This window comes from Sturnira hondurensis, unplaced genomic scaffold (genome assembly GCF_014824575.4).
Source record: "Sturnira hondurensis isolate 20B ecotype Veracruz unplaced genomic scaffold, ASM1482457v3 Scaffold0022215, whole genome shotgun sequence".
Taxonomy (NCBI): domain Eukaryota; kingdom Metazoa; phylum Chordata; class Mammalia; order Chiroptera; family Phyllostomidae; genus Sturnira; species Sturnira hondurensis.
The window spans coordinates 5,775,892-5,797,046 of record NW_028094846.1 but is presented as its reverse complement, the minus strand read 5'-3'; the positions used below and the strand labels follow the sequence as shown (position 1 = coordinate 5,797,046).

Genomic DNA, 21,155 nt, shown 5'->3' with positions numbered 1-21,155 from the left:
TTTGTTCATTATGAAACCTGGAAAGAATATCATTGAGCCCTTATGAGATTTAATAAAAAATTTATGTGAGCCCTGGCCAGGTAGCTCAATCGGTTAGAGTGTCATCCCCATACACAAAGATTGCGGGTTCGATCCTCAGGGCACATACTAGAATCAACCAATGAATGCAAGAATGGGTGAACAATATCTTATCTGTCTACTATCCATCTGCCTGCCTACCTACTTACCTCCAGCTCTATCCCTCTCCTTTCCTAACCTCCCTCCTTCTCTTGGTATGTGTTTGAGAACATACCAGGGTATCTGGACCACATTTATCTTTAGTTAACTTATTCTGGGACTTCTGAAACAAGACAGCAAGACTTTCCAGTGCTTTTGCTCTGGACAGTCTAGATAAATGTGTGCAGCAGTCAGTCTGAATTGTTCATCTAGATTATCAGGATCCTTAAAATGGCAGTGAATTTTTTCCATCTTTTTTAAAATGTCTAATGTTTTAATTTTGGACTTAGCCTCCACAGCATAGCAAATACAAAACATACATGTGTCGAGATATGAAGCAGAGAGGAGGATGCCCTCGTGGGGCCAGCTGTACATTTGCACACTCCCAGGAGGAACTGGAAAAGTAAGTGCAAAAAGTCATTGAACTCAGCCTTCTAATGGAAGAAGGTAGAATTGTTAAGTAGAGTAACTCGCTGCCATGGAGAAATACAAGAGGAGTAGATGTGTTCTCTTCAATGAACAGGAAATGTTTAGAAAGTAATGGATGAGACAGAATTTTTCAAAAGAAAATTGAAGCAGTCTTTGCAGCTTTCATTTCATCGTGCCTAAAAATAGGAAGCTATTTCTGGTTAATTAAATCTAGAATTGAGTCATTCTCACTCCCAAAATAGAGATGAAAATTCTGAGAATTTTCATCAGTTTTCACTGACTGATTTGAACTAATTGAGTAACATATGACCAGTGGAAAAACGGCCTCTTTGCTCTATTAAAGAAATTGCTTAATTTCCAGGCTGAGTTTCACAGATATCATTCAAATTTCAAGGACCAGATAATTTCAATGATGTTAAATTTTCCAGTACATAGTAGAAAGAAAAACTTGTAAATTTTTAATAAAATTAGTAATACTAATTTTGACAAATAGTATAATTTAAACTACAAATTTATCTCCCATATTAACATTTTAAAAATCTCAAATATTCAACTTGAAATTCAATAATACATTAAGTAGGCGCCACGGCTTACTGCAAAGGTAGCACAGTATTAGTTACTCCAAGTTACAGGAGAAATACCTTGTGATCACATTCAAAGATGCCAAAAGGCATTTGAATAAAATCCAGTGTCCATAATAGATCAGAATCCCTTATTAGAACAAAAATATCATAGGCATTTCCTCAACATTATATCTTATAAGCCAGCATGATAACATCATGCTTAATTAGTAGGTTAGATTCAGTCTCATTAAGAGTAAAGCAAACTTCTGTGCTAGTAAAACAATTACTTAATATTCTAGAAGTAGTAGCAAATGTATGTGAACAAGAGAGTAAAACAGTCTTAAAATTATTACACAGAGCAATTCAAGAAAAGCACTGGAAGCTAAAGAAATGAGAATTTGCTCTGACCAGCATGGCTCAGTTGGGCAGTGATTCTCATTCAGGGCACAAGCCTGGGTTGAGGGTCCGGTCCCCATTCAGGGGGTGTGTGAGAGGCAACCAGTCGATGTTTCTCTCTCACATGGATGTTTCTCTCCCTTTCTTTCTCCCTCCCTTCCCCTTTCTCTAAGAGAATAAATAAGTGAAATCTTTAACAAAAACGAAATGAGGCTTTAGTAAGATTGCAAATTAAGCCTGGCTGGTGTAGCTCAGTGGATTGAGCGTGGGCCTGCGAACCAAAAGATCATGGTTCGATTCCCAGTCAGGGCACATGTCTGGGTTACCAGCCACTTGCCAGCGCGGGACGCATTAGAGACAACCATACATTGATATTTCGCTCCCTCTCTCCTTCCCTTTCCCTCTAAAGATAAATAAATAAAATCTTTTTTTAAAAAGATTGCAAATTAAAAAATGTTTTGATGAATTGTTGTCATATAAACCAGTAAAGTGAAATTAAAGATTCCTTTTGCATTAACTACAAAAGATAAATAGGAAGGTATAAACTGTAAGAAGTATTCAGGACCTATATGAATTGAGTTAGTAGACTAGCTGGGAACATAAGGAAAGAATTGGATAAAAGAAGAAGAATACTATATTTTTAGATAAGACTGGGCATTATAAAGGTTTTATTTTCTCTGAAATACTAAATTCACTGAAATCCCAATTAATATCTTCACATGATGATTTTTAGGACGTAATAATCATTTTTTGGAAGATTATGCAAATAGCCAAGAACACTCTGAAAAAAGAAGGAACCAGATTAATAACTAGATTAATAACTATTAGTCTGTATTATGAGCTAAAATGTATACAGGCTATAATATTAGCATAGATTAATGAAATATAATAGAAAACGTAGAGAGAGTTCCAGATACATGCAGGGACTTGGCATACGTGTTAAAGGTGGCATTTCACACCAATAAGAGAAAAGTGGATGGCGGAACTGCTATCCATTTGAAGTATAATAGCTGGACTCTTACCTTTACACCAGAATGAATTATGAATCTGTGAGAAATTTAAATATTTAAGCAGAAGCCATAGAATACTTGAGACTTCTGTTGTTACGTAATTCTACAACAGGAGAGGGTTTTTGAAGAATGACAACCCAGCATCCATGCAGGAGAAGATCGATAAGTTTGATTACATAAAAGTTAAAAACTGAAGTGTGGCCTAAGCACCACAATTCAAAGAAAAAAGATTATTGGGGAAATAATCCACAAAGCCTAATATCCCTAACGTAGAATGAGCTCTTACAAATCAGTAAGAAAGAAAGGCCAGGAGACAGATGGAACATGAACATGAGTGAGCAGGACACAGTAGGATACTGATCACCAGGAAACATGTGAAGCTGTGTTCACCTTCCCTCATTGCTAAAGAATGCAAATAAAAATGAAAGTTGATATTCTTAAACTAACGGTTAACAAAGACTGATGCTACCTAGTGTTTGACGAGATGCTGAAATAAAAGACACTGTTAGTGGGGCTGGTAATTACTTGTTGTGAGCATTAAAATGGTTTCTAATATGCATATGTGAGACTTAGTGATTCTGCTTGCAGGGACTCACACAAGGGTGCAAATACATGCACGTAGTTATCTGTCACTGCATTCTTTTAATAGCAAAAAAATTGGAATACTTTCTGATGTACTGACATAAAGGAATACCCAAGATTACGAAGTGGAGGGGAAGAAACTTCTAAGCAGTCACATATGACCCTCTTTCGGAAAATAGTAATCTCATGTACACATGAATATTAAGTGTATGGGGGGGAAAATCTGTGTGATCACATACCAAACTGTTCACAGTGGTTTCCCCCAGAAATTTGTCACATACGGAATGTATTTGAAAAATAGCATTACTCTTTTGGGGGTTTGTGTTTAAAATTTTTTAAAATGCACTAGGTAGTTGTAAATAGATTTGCTTTCATTGTCGAGGAGCAAGGATGCCGAGTCTGAGGGCTTCCTTTTTTTCCTGTGGTTACATGCAGCATCTCCATGCCTTTTACACCAGAGCGTGTGTTCAAGTTTAGGCATATTCTCCATTGTTTCCCTTCACCCAGTTTTGAAATAATTTTAGCCTTTTGTTGGGTACACATAACATCAGCATTTCTGATTCAGATCTGATACAAATTACAATCCTTGAATATTTAAATATTTTAATGGAACTAATAGTAAATTTTTCTCAGTGCATATTGGCTTTTTGTTTTATTCTCAATTTATAATATAGGCTCACAGTATCCCAAGGCATTTGAGGGGAACCTAAAATCTTGCGGAAAACTGTCTTCTAAAAATTTTTCTACCCCTTCCTCCCATAAGTTCTAGAAAGAGAAATTTCAGTAAAAATAACTTAGTTATATTCATACAAATATTAGTTAGCATGATTTGTAATGTTACAAATATTATGAGGAATGTTATACTTAGTGTGTCTTGCTTAAGATTTTACAGAATATATACACACATAAACATGGGTGCATGTGCACACATGTGCTCAGATGGATAGCTAAAGTCAGTGTTGGCAAAGAATTTCTAGGAAATAATGCACTTGGAATCTTTAACTTATGTATCTATTTCTTAAGGACATTTGTGTTGTCGGTCTTACTTTTGTCATCTTGATTGTGCTGTGTGCCTTTGCTTTTTACGTAGATTCCGTAAGATGAACAAACGCCTCGTTCCCAGAAGACCCCTGAGCGCCTCTTTGGGTCAGCTGAACGAGGTGGGCCTGCCTGCGGCAGCTGTCCTCCCAGATGAGGGCACCGTGGATCTGCCTGGCAGGAAGCCCCCTGCTCTGCCCAATGGAATTGTGTCGGCAGGGAACGCAGTCACGCAGCTGATTCCACGCGGGACGGACCCCGGCTACGACTCCAGTCTGAAACCAGGGAAGATCGACCATCTGAGCAGCAGCGCCCCTGGGTCCCCTCCCGACCTGTATGCCACTTTCCTAACATTTATTTTAAAGTTTTTTTTTTTTAAATATTTATTTATTTATTTATTTATTTATTTATTTATTTTTAGAGAGAGGTGAAGGGAGGGAGAAAGAGGGAGAGAAACATCCATGGGTGGTTGCTTCTTGCATACCCCTCACTGGGGACCTGGCCTGCAACCCAGGCATGTGCCCTGACTGGGAATTGAACCAGTGACCCTTTGGTTCACAGGCCAGCGCTCTGAGCCACACCAGCCAGGGCTAAAGTTTCTTTTTTATAAATGTAAAATAGAGGGAAGGAAGAATAATCAGTGTTTTTTAATTAATTTTTTTGCCATCTCGCTTTTTGTGTGTGTTACTGATTTTGTAAGAAAGTTAGCGTAGGCGAAATAAGATGAAAGTTGGTAAATTTTGTAGAAGGAATGACTATTGGAAGAAAATCGTTTCTCAAATTGTGGCAATTTATTTTTTTACATTTAACCATCCATACAATTCAAGACCTTAAGTTTGACTTGCCGAATTTTATTTCTGTAGGCTAGAATCTGTCCCCAAGAGCATTCCTGCCCTAGCTGTGAACCCGCATCCTGTACCTCCAAGGGGACCGACAGACCTGCCTCCCATGCCTGTCACCAAACCGCTCCAGATGGTGCCTCGGGGCTCTCAGTTGTACCCAGCACAGCAGGCAGACGTCTACTATCAGGATCCACGGGGAGCGGCTCCGCCCTTTGACCCCGCACCGTATCAGCAGGGTAATGACCTGTCCTTGACTGCACTCACTGTTCTTAGGAATGAGTCCAGGTAGGAGTGGTCATATTTGCAGTAGCCTCCTTAAGGTAGTGTACTTTTTAATAGTTTGGAAGAAACAGATTTGGTGATCAACTAAATAGTATAAAATAAATGAAGTAGCAAAGCTATAAAGCTGTTGTATATTAAATATATTCATATATAATGGAGATAAGTTGTCCACATAAACAGTGGAAATTAGCTAAGGTAATATATATTTTCCTGACCAAAATTTTCTTCAAGCATGAAAAATATTTTTACTACTACAGTGGATAGAAACTAAGTAAGCACAGCATATTTTTCTTCAGTTATCACCTAATAGTTTTCTCTGGGTCCTATCATATATACAAAAAATGCAGCATACATAGAGTTTATAGCGTGGAATCAGCATTAGTAAAGAGGAGAAAACTCGATGGGCGAGTGTCTGTATATGTACAGGCGCCTCAGAGATAGTTTGGGTTTAGTTTCAGACCACCGTAAAGTGAGTCGCACGAATTTTTGGTTTCCTCGTGTATATAAAAGTGACGTTTACACTGTATTATTATCTGTTAATGTGTGCAGCAGCGTTGTGTCCAAAAACTACACATAGCTTAATTAAAAATACTTTATGGGTAAAAAACGCTGACCACCAACTGGGCCTATTGGGAAACTATCACCGGTAGACTTGCTCCCAAGAGTTGCCACAGATCTTCAGTTTTTTGAAAATGCAATTATTGTGAAAGGGAGTAAACAAAATGCAAACAAGGGAAGTTGTCTATATATACTGTACGTGTGTTAAAAAGTGGGTGTTCGGTTGTATTGCTTGCTTAGTATCCGTGTGGTTGCAGTAACTGCAGGCCTTGGGAGCTCATTGGGAGCTTGGGAGATTATGGAGACTTCATGGAAGAATGCCCTGAACAGTGGGTTGGGGACTAGAAAGAGGGATTTACTAGTGGATTGAAAGAATGAGACTGGAGTCTGTAAGGAGACTTGCTGATGCAGGTGGGAGTGTTGAGGTCTGAGTTAGCGTGGAGGGAAAGGAGAGGAGTGACTTTAGGTAAGTTTGGAAAGTTAGCCAGTTTTAATGATAATACTAGGTATGGAGAGTGAAGGACTGTAGACGACTGACATTTCATATATGCAATGTGTGAAAAAATAAACGCCCAGTTTTTTTATCCCCACCTGAGGATGTGCTTACTGACTTTGGAGGAGAGAGGGAGGGAGGGGGAGAAACATCAGTGTGAGAGAGAAACACTGATCAGTTGCCTCCTCTGTGCTCCCTAACCGGGGTCTGAACCGCAGCCTTGTCATGTGCCCTAAGGATCAGACCCACGACCTTTTGGTTTACAGGATGTGCCCCAACCAACCAACTGAGCCACAACAACAAGGGCAAACACCCAACTTTTAAACGGAAGTGTTGGATCTCTGTGTCAGAAACAGTATCAGGCTATTATTTTGTTGAAGCGACTTTAAATCCAGTGCACCCATTAGGGTTCAGTGTTTAGCAGAAAGGTTTAATGCAAGAAGTTCAGGTATAAAGTCATTGGAAAGTGCAGGAAAAGCAGGCTTAAGCTAGGCCTTCAGCAGCACTTCCCAGCACCAGCTGCTAAAAGAACCTGTTACAGTGAAGAAGCAGCAGAAATGGGGAACTTCTGTCTTACCTGCTAGTTCCAGGACCACGTCACGTGTGGCAGAAATCTGGAAATTGGGGCTCTCCTGCCACAGCTCTGGAGCAACACGTTAGCCACTAGGTCTGCGCTGGGTCTCTCTCCGGCTAGTGCAGTTGCACATTCAGAACTCATGCAAGTGGGTGATTTGTGCAGCCTAAAATTCGGGGAAATGGAGTTTTTTGCTCTGCAGTGTTTGCATTGTGTTGAGGCATACCTGAAAGACAGTCAAACACTGGAGAGAGCCAATCTGCGATTGCAGATTATAAACCAGATTAGTTTTTTCAATAACTTTTAAGAACAGTTTTTACATGTTATTTTTCATAAAGCTAATCTGAGTAAGGAGAGAGGGAAACATCTGAAGAAATCAGTGGGTTGTTAATTCTCTTGTGTTCAAATGCTGTCATAGAATCTCATATGGAGTACTAGATGGGCCCATTGTTGCTTTTCTGTGACACACAGGTGTGTACTACACTGCGCCGCCGTGTGTGTCCCGCTTCGTGCGACCTCCACCGTCGGCTCCAGAGCCCGCACCTCCCTACCTGGATCATTACCCACCCTACCTCCAAGATCGCGTCATAAACCCCCCGTATGGCACGCAGCCACACCAGTACCCACCCATGTACCCGCCACACTGTGACGGCCGTCGAGTGTACCCTGCTCAGTCTTACCCCAGGGAGGAGATCTTCCGAGAAAGTTCCATTGAGATTCCACCTCCAGCAGTACCTTCCTACGTACCAGAGGCCAGAGAGAGATACCAGCAGGTGGAGGGTTACTATCCGGTGGCCCCTCATCCAGCGCAGATCAGACCTTCGTACATCAGAGTACGCTACGTTTGTTTCTTACTTCCCCATAGGTTTAGTTTGATTATTGCTTAGAGTGACTTTTTTTTTAGTGGGAAAGCATGCCTTTATTTTTCATCTTGTCATTATTTGGGAAGGATGTTTTTTTTAATCCTCACCCAAGGACACATACATTGGTTTGGAGAGAGAGAGAAGGGAGAGGGGCTGCAGAGAGAGAAGTGTTGATGTGAGAGAGAGCAGATCAGTTGCTTCTAGCACACGCCTCAACCAGGGATCACACCCGCAACCAAGTGTGTGCCTGACCAGGAACTGAACCCACAAACTTTTGGTACATGAGAGGATGCTCTAACCAACTGAGCCACCTGACCAGGGCTAATTTTTTTGTCTTGGTTTTTTTTTTAAAGATTTTATTTACTTTTAGAGAGGGGGGAAGGGAATGGGAAAGAGAGAGAGAGAAACATGTAAGAAATACATCAATAGGTTGCCTCTCACACACCCCCAACTGGGGACCTGGCCCACAACCCAGGCATGTGCCCTGACTGGGAGTTGAGCCAGCAGCCTTCAGTTCGCAGGCCAGCCCTCAATCCACTGGGCCACGTCAGCCAGGGCTGTTTTGTTTTGTTTTGTTTTTTCAATTAAACTATTAAAAGGAAAAATGTCTATCCCTCTCTCACTAATAATCCTTCTTAGTCTTTGAAGTTTAGGTGGTTTTATTAACAATTCTAGATTGATTTGGAAATTGTGGTCTCTGACCTAGAAGAACAATTTAATTTAGCTCTTTGGTAAATCCTGGTAATTTCAGGGAGTGGGGAGCTTGTTTTGCTTTGATTCTTGGTATTTCCAAATGCTAAGATGAGTTTACAAGCTGCTGCTTATTTAACACATGTGCTGAATGAATGAATGTGTTCTGAAATTCTTTTTCAGTCTTTGCTAATGTTTGCATTTGCAGGAGACGCCCTATAGCCGGCTTCCTCCCCCGCAGCCCCATCCCAGTCTAGATGAGCTGCATCGAAGACGAAAGGAAATAATGGCCCAGCTGGAGGAAAGGAAGGTTATCTCCCCGCCGCCTTTCGCGCCCTCGCCAACGCTGCCTCCGCCCTTCCACGCGGAGGAAGTAAGCACAGCATTTTCCATCTCCGCTGTCCCCTTCTCCTCTGCCAGTGGTTTGCCGTGTCCTGTTGAAGTGGTCTTTGCCTGTTCTTAAGGCTATGAAAGTATTTTCCTGTTTTTTTCTAAAAGGTTTACTATTTTATTTCCCATTTAGACCTACAGTCTATCTAGAATCGATTTTTTTATTCTAGTGTGTTAGGAGTCAAGGTCCTTTTTCCTCCCAAAGGATATCTCATTGACTCAGCACCATTTAGTGAAAAGACCTCTTTCCTCAGTTCCCTGCAGTCACCTTCATCATAATCAGGTCCCCTTTGTCATGGCCAGGTGACTGTGCGCGTCTCAGGACTCGCATTCCGCTTCACTGCTGTGTCCCTACACCAACACCACGTCGTCTGGGTGCAGTGTTATGTAAGGAAAATGTCTCCCATTCTCTGCGTGTAGAATTATCATTCTAAACAACCTTGGTGTCTGACAAATTGTGAGCGACAGGCAGTGGAAAGTGAGGTGCGTCATATCACATACAGCAAAGAGTCGCCTTCGGGGTCCGTGAAAGTGATCTTCTAAAGAAAAGTTGTTCATGTATCTAGCTTTCCTATCTGAACACTTGGGATAAATTGTCCATAGCAATATAGATTAATTAGTAAGCTCACAGCATCTTCTATTAATACAGTTTTACTTGTAGAGTATAAATGTCACGTGTTTTTGAAAACTGTATGTTAGGGACATCCCAGGACCTTGCTATGCCATGCTGTTTTTTAAGAAATAGAGGAAGCGACATGACTCTGTGACAGGTGAGCCAGTTATGGAATCAGACACCTTTGAGGTTTAGCTGTGTCACTCAGCATGTGATCTTCTGCAAGTTACTTGGCCTCCCTGACCCCGGAGGCTCGAATTTCCCTTTAGGTCGAACACAGCGAAGCCTGCTCATAGCGAGATGGGGAAGAGCAAGTGGGACACGCGGCCCACGGCCAGAGCACGCGCTCGGTAGATGGTCCCCAGTTACTGCCGCGCAAACGCCGTATGCAGTTGACCCTTGAACCACATGCAGGGTGGGGGTGCCAGCCCCCATGAAGTCAAAAATTCAAGTATGACTTTTGACCCCCTAAAAACTTGACTGCTATGCAGTTGTCCCTCAGTGTCTGTGGGGGTTGGTTCCAGCGCATGCCCACATGTCAAATCCATGGACGTTCAAGTTTATTACATAAAATGGCATAGATTAATGCACACAGCCAGCCTTCCACATTCGCAGCTGCAGAGCTGGGGAGTACAAGGGCCGGCTGTATGTTTACTGAACAGTAGCCATGTATCATGGGGCTGAGTGGGTCAAACCCATGCCATTCATGGGTCAGCTGTATTTACACTTTAATTCTGATTATAAACAACATACATAGAGTTGTATCAACTTTGTACATTCTAACAGTATATAAAAAATGCCTCCTAAATCTCATTTTGTACATCACTGTCAATTGAGTAGATATTTTAACTTTTCGGTGCATGAACTAACATTATTTTTAATGGTATCATTTAGTAATTTATCTTGAGGTTTTGTATGTTAGAATATAAATTTATCTCATTCTTTTTAACAGCTGCATGATACATTAGGGTTGGGGGAAAAACACTCTTTAGTAGGTCACTAAACCGCTAGCTTTTCAGTATGTCTCTGAAAGGCTAGCTGTTCTACACAAGGTTTGGAAGTGGAGGAGAAATGAGAAAGGATATCAAATTTTAAAAATAGAGGTAGGACCCAAAAAAAGCAAAGAGATACTAACGTTGGAAACTGGCGTTGTGGTTGGAAATGAGTGATATTTGGAAATAGCCGGCCCAGTGTCACGCAGAAGACCAACACTGAGGACTCAGAAAAAAAAGATTGTCTTAGATGGGGGAGGCCTGGAGCCACCTGAGAGTTCCAGCAGCCCCGGGGGGTCAGTGTCAGGTGAGAGCCATGTGGAAGTCCGGGCACTGTCCTGGACAGGAGGCGGTGTGCACACCAGCACTGCAACAGCCGCAGAGCCCCCGAGTGTGAGTGCCGCGGTCTCCATAAGAACACGTTAGACCTGGGATGGCTGTTTTGTCATTACATAATTTCCAAACTCATCTTGAGAAAACAAAGTTAGGCATCTTTTCATTTTCACTTCAGTGAATCAACCTCAGGGCCAGAATTCTTTCAAGATATGAATTATTACTATTACAAAGATTTCAGTAAAAAGTTATTACATCATCGTACAGATCATTAAAAATAATGTTCCTGTTCTTGTTTCCCTGGAATGTTATTGAGAGAAACATTGAGCAGAGGCTTTAGCAAAACAGGGGCCTGGTACGTATCTTTGTAGACTACCAAAGTCAGCGACAAATCCCACAGCCGTCAGACGTTGTTTCAGCGTGACATCCTACGGGATGTCTGCTTCTCTGTGTAGTTTACTCATAGACCCATTTCCTGTTTGTTTCCTGGTTTCTCCCCTCGTCTGTAGTTTCTGGATGAAGACTTGAAGGCTGGGAAATACAAAGGAAATGATTATAGCCAGTACTCCCCCTGGTCATGTGACACCATCGGCTCCTACATCGGAACCAAAGATGCAAAACCCAAAGATGTCGTGGCAGCTGGGAGTGCGGAGATGATGGTACGTGTGCTGACTGAGCCATAATTAATACAGGTCTAGGTCAACCAAATAAATCGTTCCCCACTACGGTGTAGACAGAACTAAATGGGATTTGCTTTAGAGTTTCAGGCTAATCCTCGTTGGGGTGGCTCAGTGGATTGAGTGCTGGCCTGGGAGCCAAAGGGTTGCTGGCTCCATTCTGGGTCAGGGCACATGCCTGGGTTGTGGGCCAGGTCCCCAGTAGTGGGGCGAGTGAGAGGGGACCCATTCATGCTCCACTCCCTCTCTTTCTCCCTCCCTTCACTTCCCTGTAAAAATAAATCTCTGTTTTTTTAAGTTTCACGCTATATTCTCTGCTGTGCAATTGAATTACATTTACACTATACTATTTTGGATTTTCAGATATAAGTAAAAATATTTTAATACTCATCTAGACAGAGAGTATTTATTATGTTTCTGTGCAGGTAGCAGATAACCCAGCAGCCTCTTAGACCCCAGATGAAGTTATTTTGTATAACTAATCAAGATCTTGACTTTCTTGTCCAAGTACATTATAACTCCTACAACTCTGAAGTGTAAACGAACAAAGTTGCATCTAGTGAAATAGAGTGTGTGGGTCAGACTTGTAGTGTGGAGCCTCATGTGAGTCGTGGTGCGCTGGGCTGTTCCGCTCACACGCTTTTGTTTTCCAACAAAGAATAATGAAGCACCAGTACGTCTAATACCTGAGCTTAAAATATATCGCTATTTCATCTTCATTGTTTCTTCATTTTTTTAAGAAGAAAAATTTTAGAGGTCATTAAATCCTCCTATCCAGACCGCCCTGATCTCATTCCCCCCCTCCTTCCCCGGAGGTAACTCTGTCCTCAACTGAGATCTAAATGTGGGTGGGTTTCTCGTTTCACGTGTCAGAATGTGGAGAGTAAAGGAGTGAGAGACCAGCGACTGGAGCATCATCAGAGAAGAGCTGCCGAAACCAGTGACGATGACCTCATCCCATTTGGAGACCGGCCCACAGTGTCGCGGTTCGGTGCCATCTCTCGAACCTCCAAAACAATATATCAGGGTGCTGGCCCGTTGCAGGCGATGGCACCTCAGGGAGCCCCCACAAAATCTATGAACATGTCAGGTAAGACTCTCAGGGGTAAGCTTCTCTGGAGGGCTCATGTGTGTGACCCCCAGCACCACCCCTACCACCCACTTGCTGTCATTGCTGTCCGTAATCGTCCATGACAGCCTCCCTCAAATTCCTTCATGGAGTTGTCCCTGGAGAAAGGTAATTACACGCCAGGGAATTCGAGGGTACAGACTAAAACTAAGTGCCTGCATGTGAATGTTGCCTCTTTTTTTAACAGCTTCATTGCTTTTTAGTAAAGCAGTGCATTATCATTTTTTAAAAATGCAGTCAGAAGAAAAATTACAAAGACTGGTGTTTCATTGCGGGGGGAACCAGACATCAGTGCATCGTCACTGCGTAGGTGGAGCTCTTTCCAGACAGCTGCACACACAGCGTGCACGTGCCTTTCGGGGCGCAGCCACGCAGGAGAACTGCGCCGTGGACGGGGTGCATTGCCTGCAGCAAGTCCCTCTCTTACAGACTACAATCCGTACGGAGCCCACGGCAGCTGGGGCGGCTCCCCGTACGCCCCTCACCAGAGCGCGACGTCTCAGGCGCACTTCAGTGAGAGGTAGGAGTCACTCCTTCTGCTCCTGCAGACCTTGACAGTCTTGCCACTTTCCTCATTTTGTTTTTCTGGCCCGTGTTTTTTTAATAAACTTTTTCGTGTATTCCATGCTTTCTTTTCCACCAAAGGGAGAGAATATCCATGTCAGAAGTGGCCAGTCATGGAAAACCCCTCCCGTCTGCGGACAGAGAGCAGCTACGACTGGAACTGCAGCAACTGAACCATCAAATCAGCCAACAGACCCAGCTGCGCGGACTGGAGGTAGCGGCCCGTGGCCGGGTTTCTGTTCCAGTGTTTGAAGGGTGCTTGAAGGGATTCTAAAAGGGGGGTCTTTTGAGGTACTGTGGGTGCAGAGCTGTAAGGTCTGCTTTTTGAGAGTTGGGTTAGGTGTCCGTTCTTCAGAGAATGTGGGTACTTAGAGTTTAGTTCTGGGGCAGTGGGGAACTTCAGATTTCACTACCCGAGAATAGGAGGCAGGTGATCTGAGTTTTCCCAACAGGGAGCTATCAACATGTGCCTTAGCTTAAGATTGCTTTTGATTTTTCATGCTTTTTTAACTTTTGAAAATTTCTCTTACTTCCTTTCATTCTCAGCGTTTATTTATGTATGTTAAAAAATGAAACCTTGATCTTTGCCTTTAAAAAATAGTCTCTGTATAATAATAGCACCTTCATTAATGAAGTTGTTTTAGTTTATAAGTTACTGTCGTGTTGGCAGGCCCTCACCATGTCCCTGACAGGCAGGGTGGGCGGGTGGCGTTGTTCCCCTTTTTGGTTGAAGTTCCGTAGTTTCACCGAAGTTGGAGCATCAGCCCTGATCTTCAAACTCCAGAGTCAGGGTTCCTGCTAACTCATGGCTTTTTGTCTTAGTTGAAATTTCTAAACCCATTTTCTGCCCCAAAGTAATAACAGCATCATTTGCAATCTTGCCACATATTTAACTTAATTCTGGTTAAAGGTCATTGCCATTAATGAGGTTTCATTGAAATAAATTACAGGGTGTATCAGAGAAATTCAGTAATGAGGGGAACAGTGTACATTTCTAGTTGACTTCTCTAAGAGCAACTTATACGCAGGTTCAAGTGTTCACTAAGTTCAAGTCCCCTGTTTTTCTTTTTGAACGGTACTCAAAGAAAGAGACAGTACCTTCTAAGTTGCATTGTGTTCATTGCAAATACTTGAGCAATAAGCTGCCTGTGGCTGTGGTCTGGAGTGGGGCCCAGCCGTTCTGCACATGGTGCGGAGCGCGCTGAGCTGTGTGTGTGCTTGGCTTCGTGCACTATGCTGTTAGTAACAGGCTGCTGTTGCAGAGGGAGGCGAACACCCTGGCAAGCCAGTCACAGACCCCACCAGCACCCCCAAAATGGCCCGGAATGGTCTCCAGTGAGCAGTTGAGCTTGGAACTGCACCAGGTGGAACGGGAAATCGGGAAGAGAACCCGGGAGCTGAGTCTGGTGAGTGACGTGGTGGGAAAAGAGGGGGAAGGTGACGGGGAAGCTGCTCTGTAGTCGTGTCTCCGAGCTCATGGCTCTGGAGTTCTGGAATCATCCAGAGCCGTCAAATAATCACCCCAAAGCGCTCCAGCGAGTGCTTAATACTTAGAATAAGTCTCACGAAGATGGGCTTCCCACCCTATTTTATCGTTCTTGTCCTCACTCCTTTTGGTTCGCGTGTGATCTTTGTCTTAGGACTCTGCATGACAAAAGCTGTTTGGGGAAAACAAGGTAGTTGGGTATACTTGGCTTTTTCTATGCCGTCCTTTACGTGGGATGTTTCTGTATTGACTTGGAGCTTCCCCTCATTGACCGGCCCGGGTAGTGCGCAAGGGGGCTGTGTTCTGTCGGTGTGTCTGTCTCCGCGAGTCTGCCTGTGTCTTCAGTCATTTCCGAAAACCTGAATGATTTCTGGACCATCAGTTTGTATTACCTGTTTGGTCTCTCTTCATTAGCACCATTAATGGAAGCTAACTGCATTTATTTCCTTCTCTTTCAAAGGAGAACCAGTGTTCTCTGGACATGAAAAGCAAACTGAATACAAGTAAACAAGCAGAAAATGGACAACCGGAACCCCAAAATAAGGTTCCAGCTGAGGACCTTACATTGACATTCAGGTAAAGAAAGGGACATTTTCATAGTCATATATTACCCAGTTGTGACAGAAATACCCTTAGAAATATGATTTGGTGTTTAAAATATCATTGTTCCGTATACATTGGGGAAAGAGTGTTTTTACATAAATTTAGGAGTTACGAAACTCATTTTAGAGCAGATCCAACATTGTATTGTCTGTTAAGACCTAAAAGAAATTTTCCAGTTACATTTCTTCCTTCCTATGTTTTTTAATTTACTTGAAACCAATATTTATATTTTGATGTACACCTTTCCAATCTTTTTAAAGTGTGCAGGCACTGAGCTTCATTCAGAATGTGCCTACCCCCGTCACTCCGTACCCCTGGTTTTAATTTGGTCTGTCTCATACCACCCAGCGATTCTTCTGCAGGGGTGGAAGGACGCGCCTCAGGGTCTGAGACTTTCCTGTTCGTAGCCCCGCCTTACGCTCCCGGTAATGGGCAGCAGTAACTGCTGGTGCTCTGCTGCTTTTAGACTTAGGGTTTGGCTGTTGAAATCTGTGCACTGTTTTGGTTCCAAAAATGTCTTACATTAGTAGGGGGCCAGCACTTTTTCTTAAAGGCAAGATTTACATCTTTAAAATGATGGGTTTTACAGTCTCTGTCAAAACTCTCACTTCTGCCATTGTGGTGTGAAAGGAGCTATGGACAGTAGGTAAACAATGGGCGAGCCGTGTTCCAATAAAACTTTATTTACAAAAACTGGCAGCTGGCCAGCCTGAAAGTCGGAGAGCCATTCATATCTTGTCCGTACGGCTAAAAGAATGGCCCTGCTGATTTTATTCTAAGTCATCATTTTTATCTCCTTTTTGAAAAACTCCAACTCCTTTTTTTTTTTAATGGGAACAGTGATGTACCGAATGGATCAGCCTTGACACAAGAGAATATCAGCCTCCTGTCAAACCAGACCAGCTCTCTGAACCTGGCAGAGGACCCTGAGGGAGGAGGGGACAACAACGACTCCCAGAGGTCAGGGGTCGTGCCCAGCCCTGCTCCCTGAAGCAGGAAGAGCTGCACTCTCGCTTCCGGAAGAACAAGAGCGAAAGGAAGAAAGGCAACTCCCGCACCCGCCCTCTGAGAGTGGCAGGAGAAGCCCCGTGCATGCGAGCACAGGAGCGAGTGTGCGCCGTGCGATGTGCACAGACCCACTGCTCCTGGCCAGCCCTGCACATCGCTCACACCAGTGCATTTTTTAATTTAAAAAAGAAAAAAGAAAAAGAAAATTAGCAGTATCTGCAAGCAATTCAGATTAAATTTGTTTTTGTTCTGTGAATGAACTTTATTTTAATAACTTTGGACGCCTTGGATCCAGGGCTTTAAAAAAAGAAGATATTATATATACACTCTGTTTGATTAATTGTATGATCTTAATGAAGTAGGCTTTTCTTGTACTTTGGTATTATTACATACCCAGTGTATAATTCTCTCCCCGCAATCCTTCCCCATCTCACAACCCGTAAGTTAAACCAGACAACACACCCCGGCCTTTCTGAGAAGTCTGTGGTGCTTGACAAACAGACAGACAGACAGACAGACCAGTCATTAGAAAATGTGCAGCAGACCGAGTTTTCTGAGAGAGCTGCTCTTGGGAAGCCGTCACAGCCTTGCCCTCTCTGGACCACCCCCTCACATGTGTCGTCGTTGTCGTTCGGGGGTGTTGCAGTAGTCCTCATTTTTGTCTTTAAATTGTTAGGTAGTTACTTTTGTGAGTTCTCATTTTCTGTAGTACCGATCCTTTTTATTCTCTCCATGCGATCAGACAGCTGAGCCGGGGTCTCAGATCGTTGGTCAGACTCAGGTGGAGACTCTAGAAATGAGCTGTAACCCATCAGCTCTGAAAGTGCACGCTTAGTGCACCACCTCGATCGAGCTGACGGCTGGGAATGTTGGTCTGTGCTTTTCCAAACTGAACTTTGGCTGAGATCATAGAATGTTAAAAACCCAGGACAATCGGCGCTTGATTTGAGCTTAACAGGGACAGAGCCGCATTGTTTCACTGGATGCTTTTGCTTTTCCCTCAAAACCCAAAAGTCTGAAATAACATCTCCCCATAGTGGCGCCCCCGGCTCTCAGAGAGGTTTGCCTGGATCGCAAGTATAGTTTGTGAACTGACTGGTCCTTGCTGTTCAGGATCATTAGCACAAGGTAGTAAGTACCGAGAAGTCAGTGTCGGGAGACTTGGCTTTGCGATACTGAAGAGGTTCTTCGTGACGATGTTGAGAAGAATAAAGAAGAGCTTTCGTTGTTTGGCTCCACTGCACATATTCTGACGGCACGTCTGTGCTGAGCTGAGACCCTGCACGACATGCTCAGTGGGGACGATTCGCTGTGGTTGCCCCCCCAGCCCCTCTGTGTGCCCGAGGTTTTCCTACTCCCCTTTCTGGGTTATACTACTAAAACAGAAAGCACTGGTTATGTAATAAGTTACTGCATTGCTTTGGTTGGGTAAAAGCAAGAGTTTGTATTTTTCTTGTTTCTTATTTTCTTAACCCTTAACTCTTGCTGAGGCCCTCACCACCTCAGTCTAAGCTCTGTGTCCATTGTACTGTTCACCGAAACCACCCGGTGGGGAGGGGAGGGGGGGCGGGTCACAACAGTCCTGCCATTGCCTACCAGTAGGAGAGTCCAAACCGAACACTCTTTTGAGTAGCAATTATTTAATTTGCCCAGTCAAGGCACCGTGTTTATATACTATTTCACATTGAATTTGATTATGCCCTGCAGACCTGGCTGGTCAAGGATTTGATATACACATATTGGCTTGGGATTCGAGCTTTCTTTTTTATTTAAATAAAATTTATATATATTATATATATACACATATACATAGCTATATCTGTATATATATTGGGTATGTTTTAAGGATTTTTTCGCATGAGCGCAGCTGTTGCGATAAAACGACTGATTGGGAGGTAGAAGCACTGAATAAAGATGAGGCGTTTTTTTTGGAAATCCACATTTTCCTGCTTTGTCAGTACATTTGCTTTTTTGCTTTTGTTTGTTTTGCTTAAAACCCTTTTATTACTCTTTAAGTGCTTATTGTGTGTTTTTGGGGGGGGAGAAGGAGAGAAGCAGGGGTCTGACAGAGTCCCAAGAGTCCCCGCCCTCTGTGCCACGGAGGGGGCCGTGCCCTCAGCCCCCAGCCTGTGTGGGCAGGGTCGCCTGACTCGCTTCTCCTCTGGACGTGTCAGGACTCCAGGCTTTTAGAAGCAGCCAGTTGCATTTGGAACCCAAAATGATTCCGGGGTTGGAAGGAAGCTTGTGGGCATTGATCTTGTTCAAGTTCAGAATAAAAACAAAATTCCATTTGTGTACACACAGCAGCCCCTGATAACTTCTGTTGTTCTCATTTCCTTCCAACGCTGTCATCCCCACTCTCGTCCCCACTCACTGTTTTGATTTTCCACACTAGTCAGGAGCAGGGATGAACTTACACAGTATTCCCATTCCGAGTAAAACCAGGAAAGCCACTGTGTGCACTTGACTTAAACTAGTTTCTTCCACTGCGGAAGGTATTTCCATCCAGCGGGTCAGGAGACCCCTGAAAGTGAAGCCTTAACTCCCGCCGCACCCCTCTAAGGCCCCACACTCGCAAGGAGAGCTGGCTGTGGCGAAAGGCAGGGAGTGGCGTCCTGACCCGCTGTGCCTGCAGCTGGTGGACCACCCCAAACCGGTCGTTCCACCTTCCCTCTGGGGTGTTCTCACAGCCTGCCCAGTGCTCCTGAGCAGTTTTAGGAACCCAGGACAGCCTCCAAAGTTTGGGGGTCTTCTTCCCTTGCCCTTTTCTCTCTGATAGGTTTTCGGAGATGATGAGCCTGTGTCGGGAAGCGGCCCGTTGTGGCCAAACTGCTTGACTCTTTGACCGCTGTTTTGTCAAAGTCTGTGAAAAACATTGATTTGTTTTGCTCTTAAAATGTATGCCTTTAGAAAGAGTTAAGAGATCAAACCAGTCGGATAGAAAATACAGTTTTTACCCTTTCTACGTATTAAAGTGTTCATTTCTTCTGAAGATGACTATTTCACTGAATTCAAAAGCACGAACTTGGACTTCTCAGATGGACATGAATAAGTCTGAGAGGACTCAGGAATGATAAGCACCGTGTTCACCATTTAACTAAAAATCAGGCTTTTATCATAGCTAGGAGTATTAAAGTACTTTGACTTACTCTTTTTCCAAGGGGTTTCTGGCAAAGCGTAGAAGAACTGAGACTAAGAAACCTAGATTCAATTTCTGGCTTCCATGGAATTCTTTCTGCCTTACTGGTAATATTGTTACAAGGTAAGGCACATAGCTTCCTTGTCTTGGCTGATTTAGAGGCTAACCTGACCAAAGATCTCTTCCTTATTACTTTTGTAATCAGAAGTTAGTTATAGGTTTCTACTAACATTATTCAAATGAGAAGACACTATTTCTAATGCCAGCTACAAATATTCAGCTGCTCAGAATGCATACAGACCGATGTGGTACAGCATTAACATAGCCGAGTCTGTTCCTCCTCCCATTTCCCTTCCCTTCTCATCGCTCTCAAGTATGTATTCTTTTGCCTGAAAGACAAAATTGATGTGATTCTCATTTGCTGCTTGAATATATGACTTCATCAGGCTTCCCATCGGTCTTCAGGGTTGGATCTCAAGGTCATTTTCTCTCTCTCTCTTTTTTTTTTCCGGCCCTTCTCTGTCTTGCACATTCCCCTTGGTTTGCCCTCCCACTTCCCTCCCCAATCTGCAACAGTGACAGTGTGCTGCCTCACAACAGAGCATTCAAATGAATTCGCTTAGCCAGTAACTTCTGTGAAGTTGCCTTTTCTATTGGTGTCATTACTCAGTGATGCACAAATGTGGTATTTGCCCTACTGGTAGGCAAACACAGGTCTGGTTCAGAATGGCAGCCTGCTGTGCGTTCGTTCGTCGGTCTGTCTGTCTGTCTGTCCTTACCGGAGAGCCAAAGACTTGTGCTGTACTCTGTTTTGGTTTGGGGGAAATTGTAGCCATTTCGATTGTGAAACCGTGAAGTATCTGTGACTGGATTGTACTGCATAAGTAGATTTATCTCAAGTTAACTGGGAAAGTTAGCTGGCCTTATCAAATGTCAAAGTACTGAAAATTCATCAGTTTGTCTTTCAGCAGGAACTGTCATCTTTTACAATATTATGTGTAAGCTGTCCCTCCTTTTTTTGGAAACTAACGTGTCATGGTAGCATCTTGCATGTTTTTGGTTTTTTACTTGTGCCTAAAGAACAATTTCCTGTTGCCAAGGTCAGGTCATGGGTCTGGGTCAAAGAATTTGTGAGCATGTGACTGGTGAGAAATAACTAACTACAGGTAACGTATGTCGGATTATATTCAGATTTGGAGAAAAATACTCTTTTTCACTGCGGAGTATTTGATTGCTAGTACTTGTACCCAAATGGTGGTGGATGGAGGTCTTACCATCTTTCTTCCACGTTCTTTTTACTCATCTTGAAGAATTGAGTAAGAACTCTATATAAAATCTGTCTGTGAAAGGCACCCGGAATGATTTCTATTTCATGAAAAGGAAAAGCCCAGCTACTTATTAGGAGACATTAATAACCTGCCTGGAAATTAATTGCAGTGTTTCCTTCAATTTTTACCTTTAAAGAGTCCAATTTTATGTCCTTTTAACTTGGTGTTACATGGTTAAAGTGTCCTCTTCCCCGGAAAATCTGCCTGTCCCTTTAGATGAAAAAGAGAGCCCTAGACTAACGCGGTCGCTTTCGACGCTGGACGAGCAGAGCAGTCTGCTGCTGCCGTGGGTCACCGCAGCCTCGAGGGCCGTCGGCCAGGCCACACTTCTCCCTTGGACAGCTATTTTTTATATTT

General features: G+C 43.3%; 1 protein-coding gene across 2 annotated transcripts in view; it reads left to right on the top strand.

The window, feature by feature from the left end:
• The window catches only part of RC3H1 (ring finger and CCCH-type domains 1), a 62,413-nt gene extending 42,202 nt beyond the window's left edge, over positions 1 to 20,211 (top strand). For both annotated transcript variants that reach the window (XM_037035265.1, XM_037035264.1), the window contains exons 9-20: positions 507 to 619; positions 4,287 to 4,568; positions 5,098 to 5,312; positions 7,455 to 7,816; positions 8,745 to 8,909; positions 11,374 to 11,523; positions 12,415 to 12,631; positions 13,100 to 13,190; positions 13,316 to 13,448; positions 14,497 to 14,640; positions 15,181 to 15,296; positions 16,164 to 20,211. In XM_037035265.1, the coding sequence (XP_036891160.1) occupies positions 507 to 619; positions 4,287 to 4,568; positions 5,098 to 5,312; positions 7,455 to 7,816; positions 8,745 to 8,909; positions 11,374 to 11,523; positions 12,415 to 12,631; positions 13,100 to 13,190; positions 13,316 to 13,448; positions 14,497 to 14,640; positions 15,181 to 15,296; positions 16,164 to 16,314 (2,139 nt within the window). In that variant the 3' untranslated portion in view covers positions 16,315 to 20,211. The remainder of the gene's footprint in view (positions 1 to 506; positions 620 to 4,286; positions 4,569 to 5,097; positions 5,313 to 7,454; positions 7,817 to 8,744; positions 8,910 to 11,373; positions 11,524 to 12,414; positions 12,632 to 13,099; positions 13,191 to 13,315; positions 13,449 to 14,496; positions 14,641 to 15,180; positions 15,297 to 16,163) is intronic.
• The last annotated feature ends 944 nt before the right edge of the window (positions 20,212 to 21,155 follow it).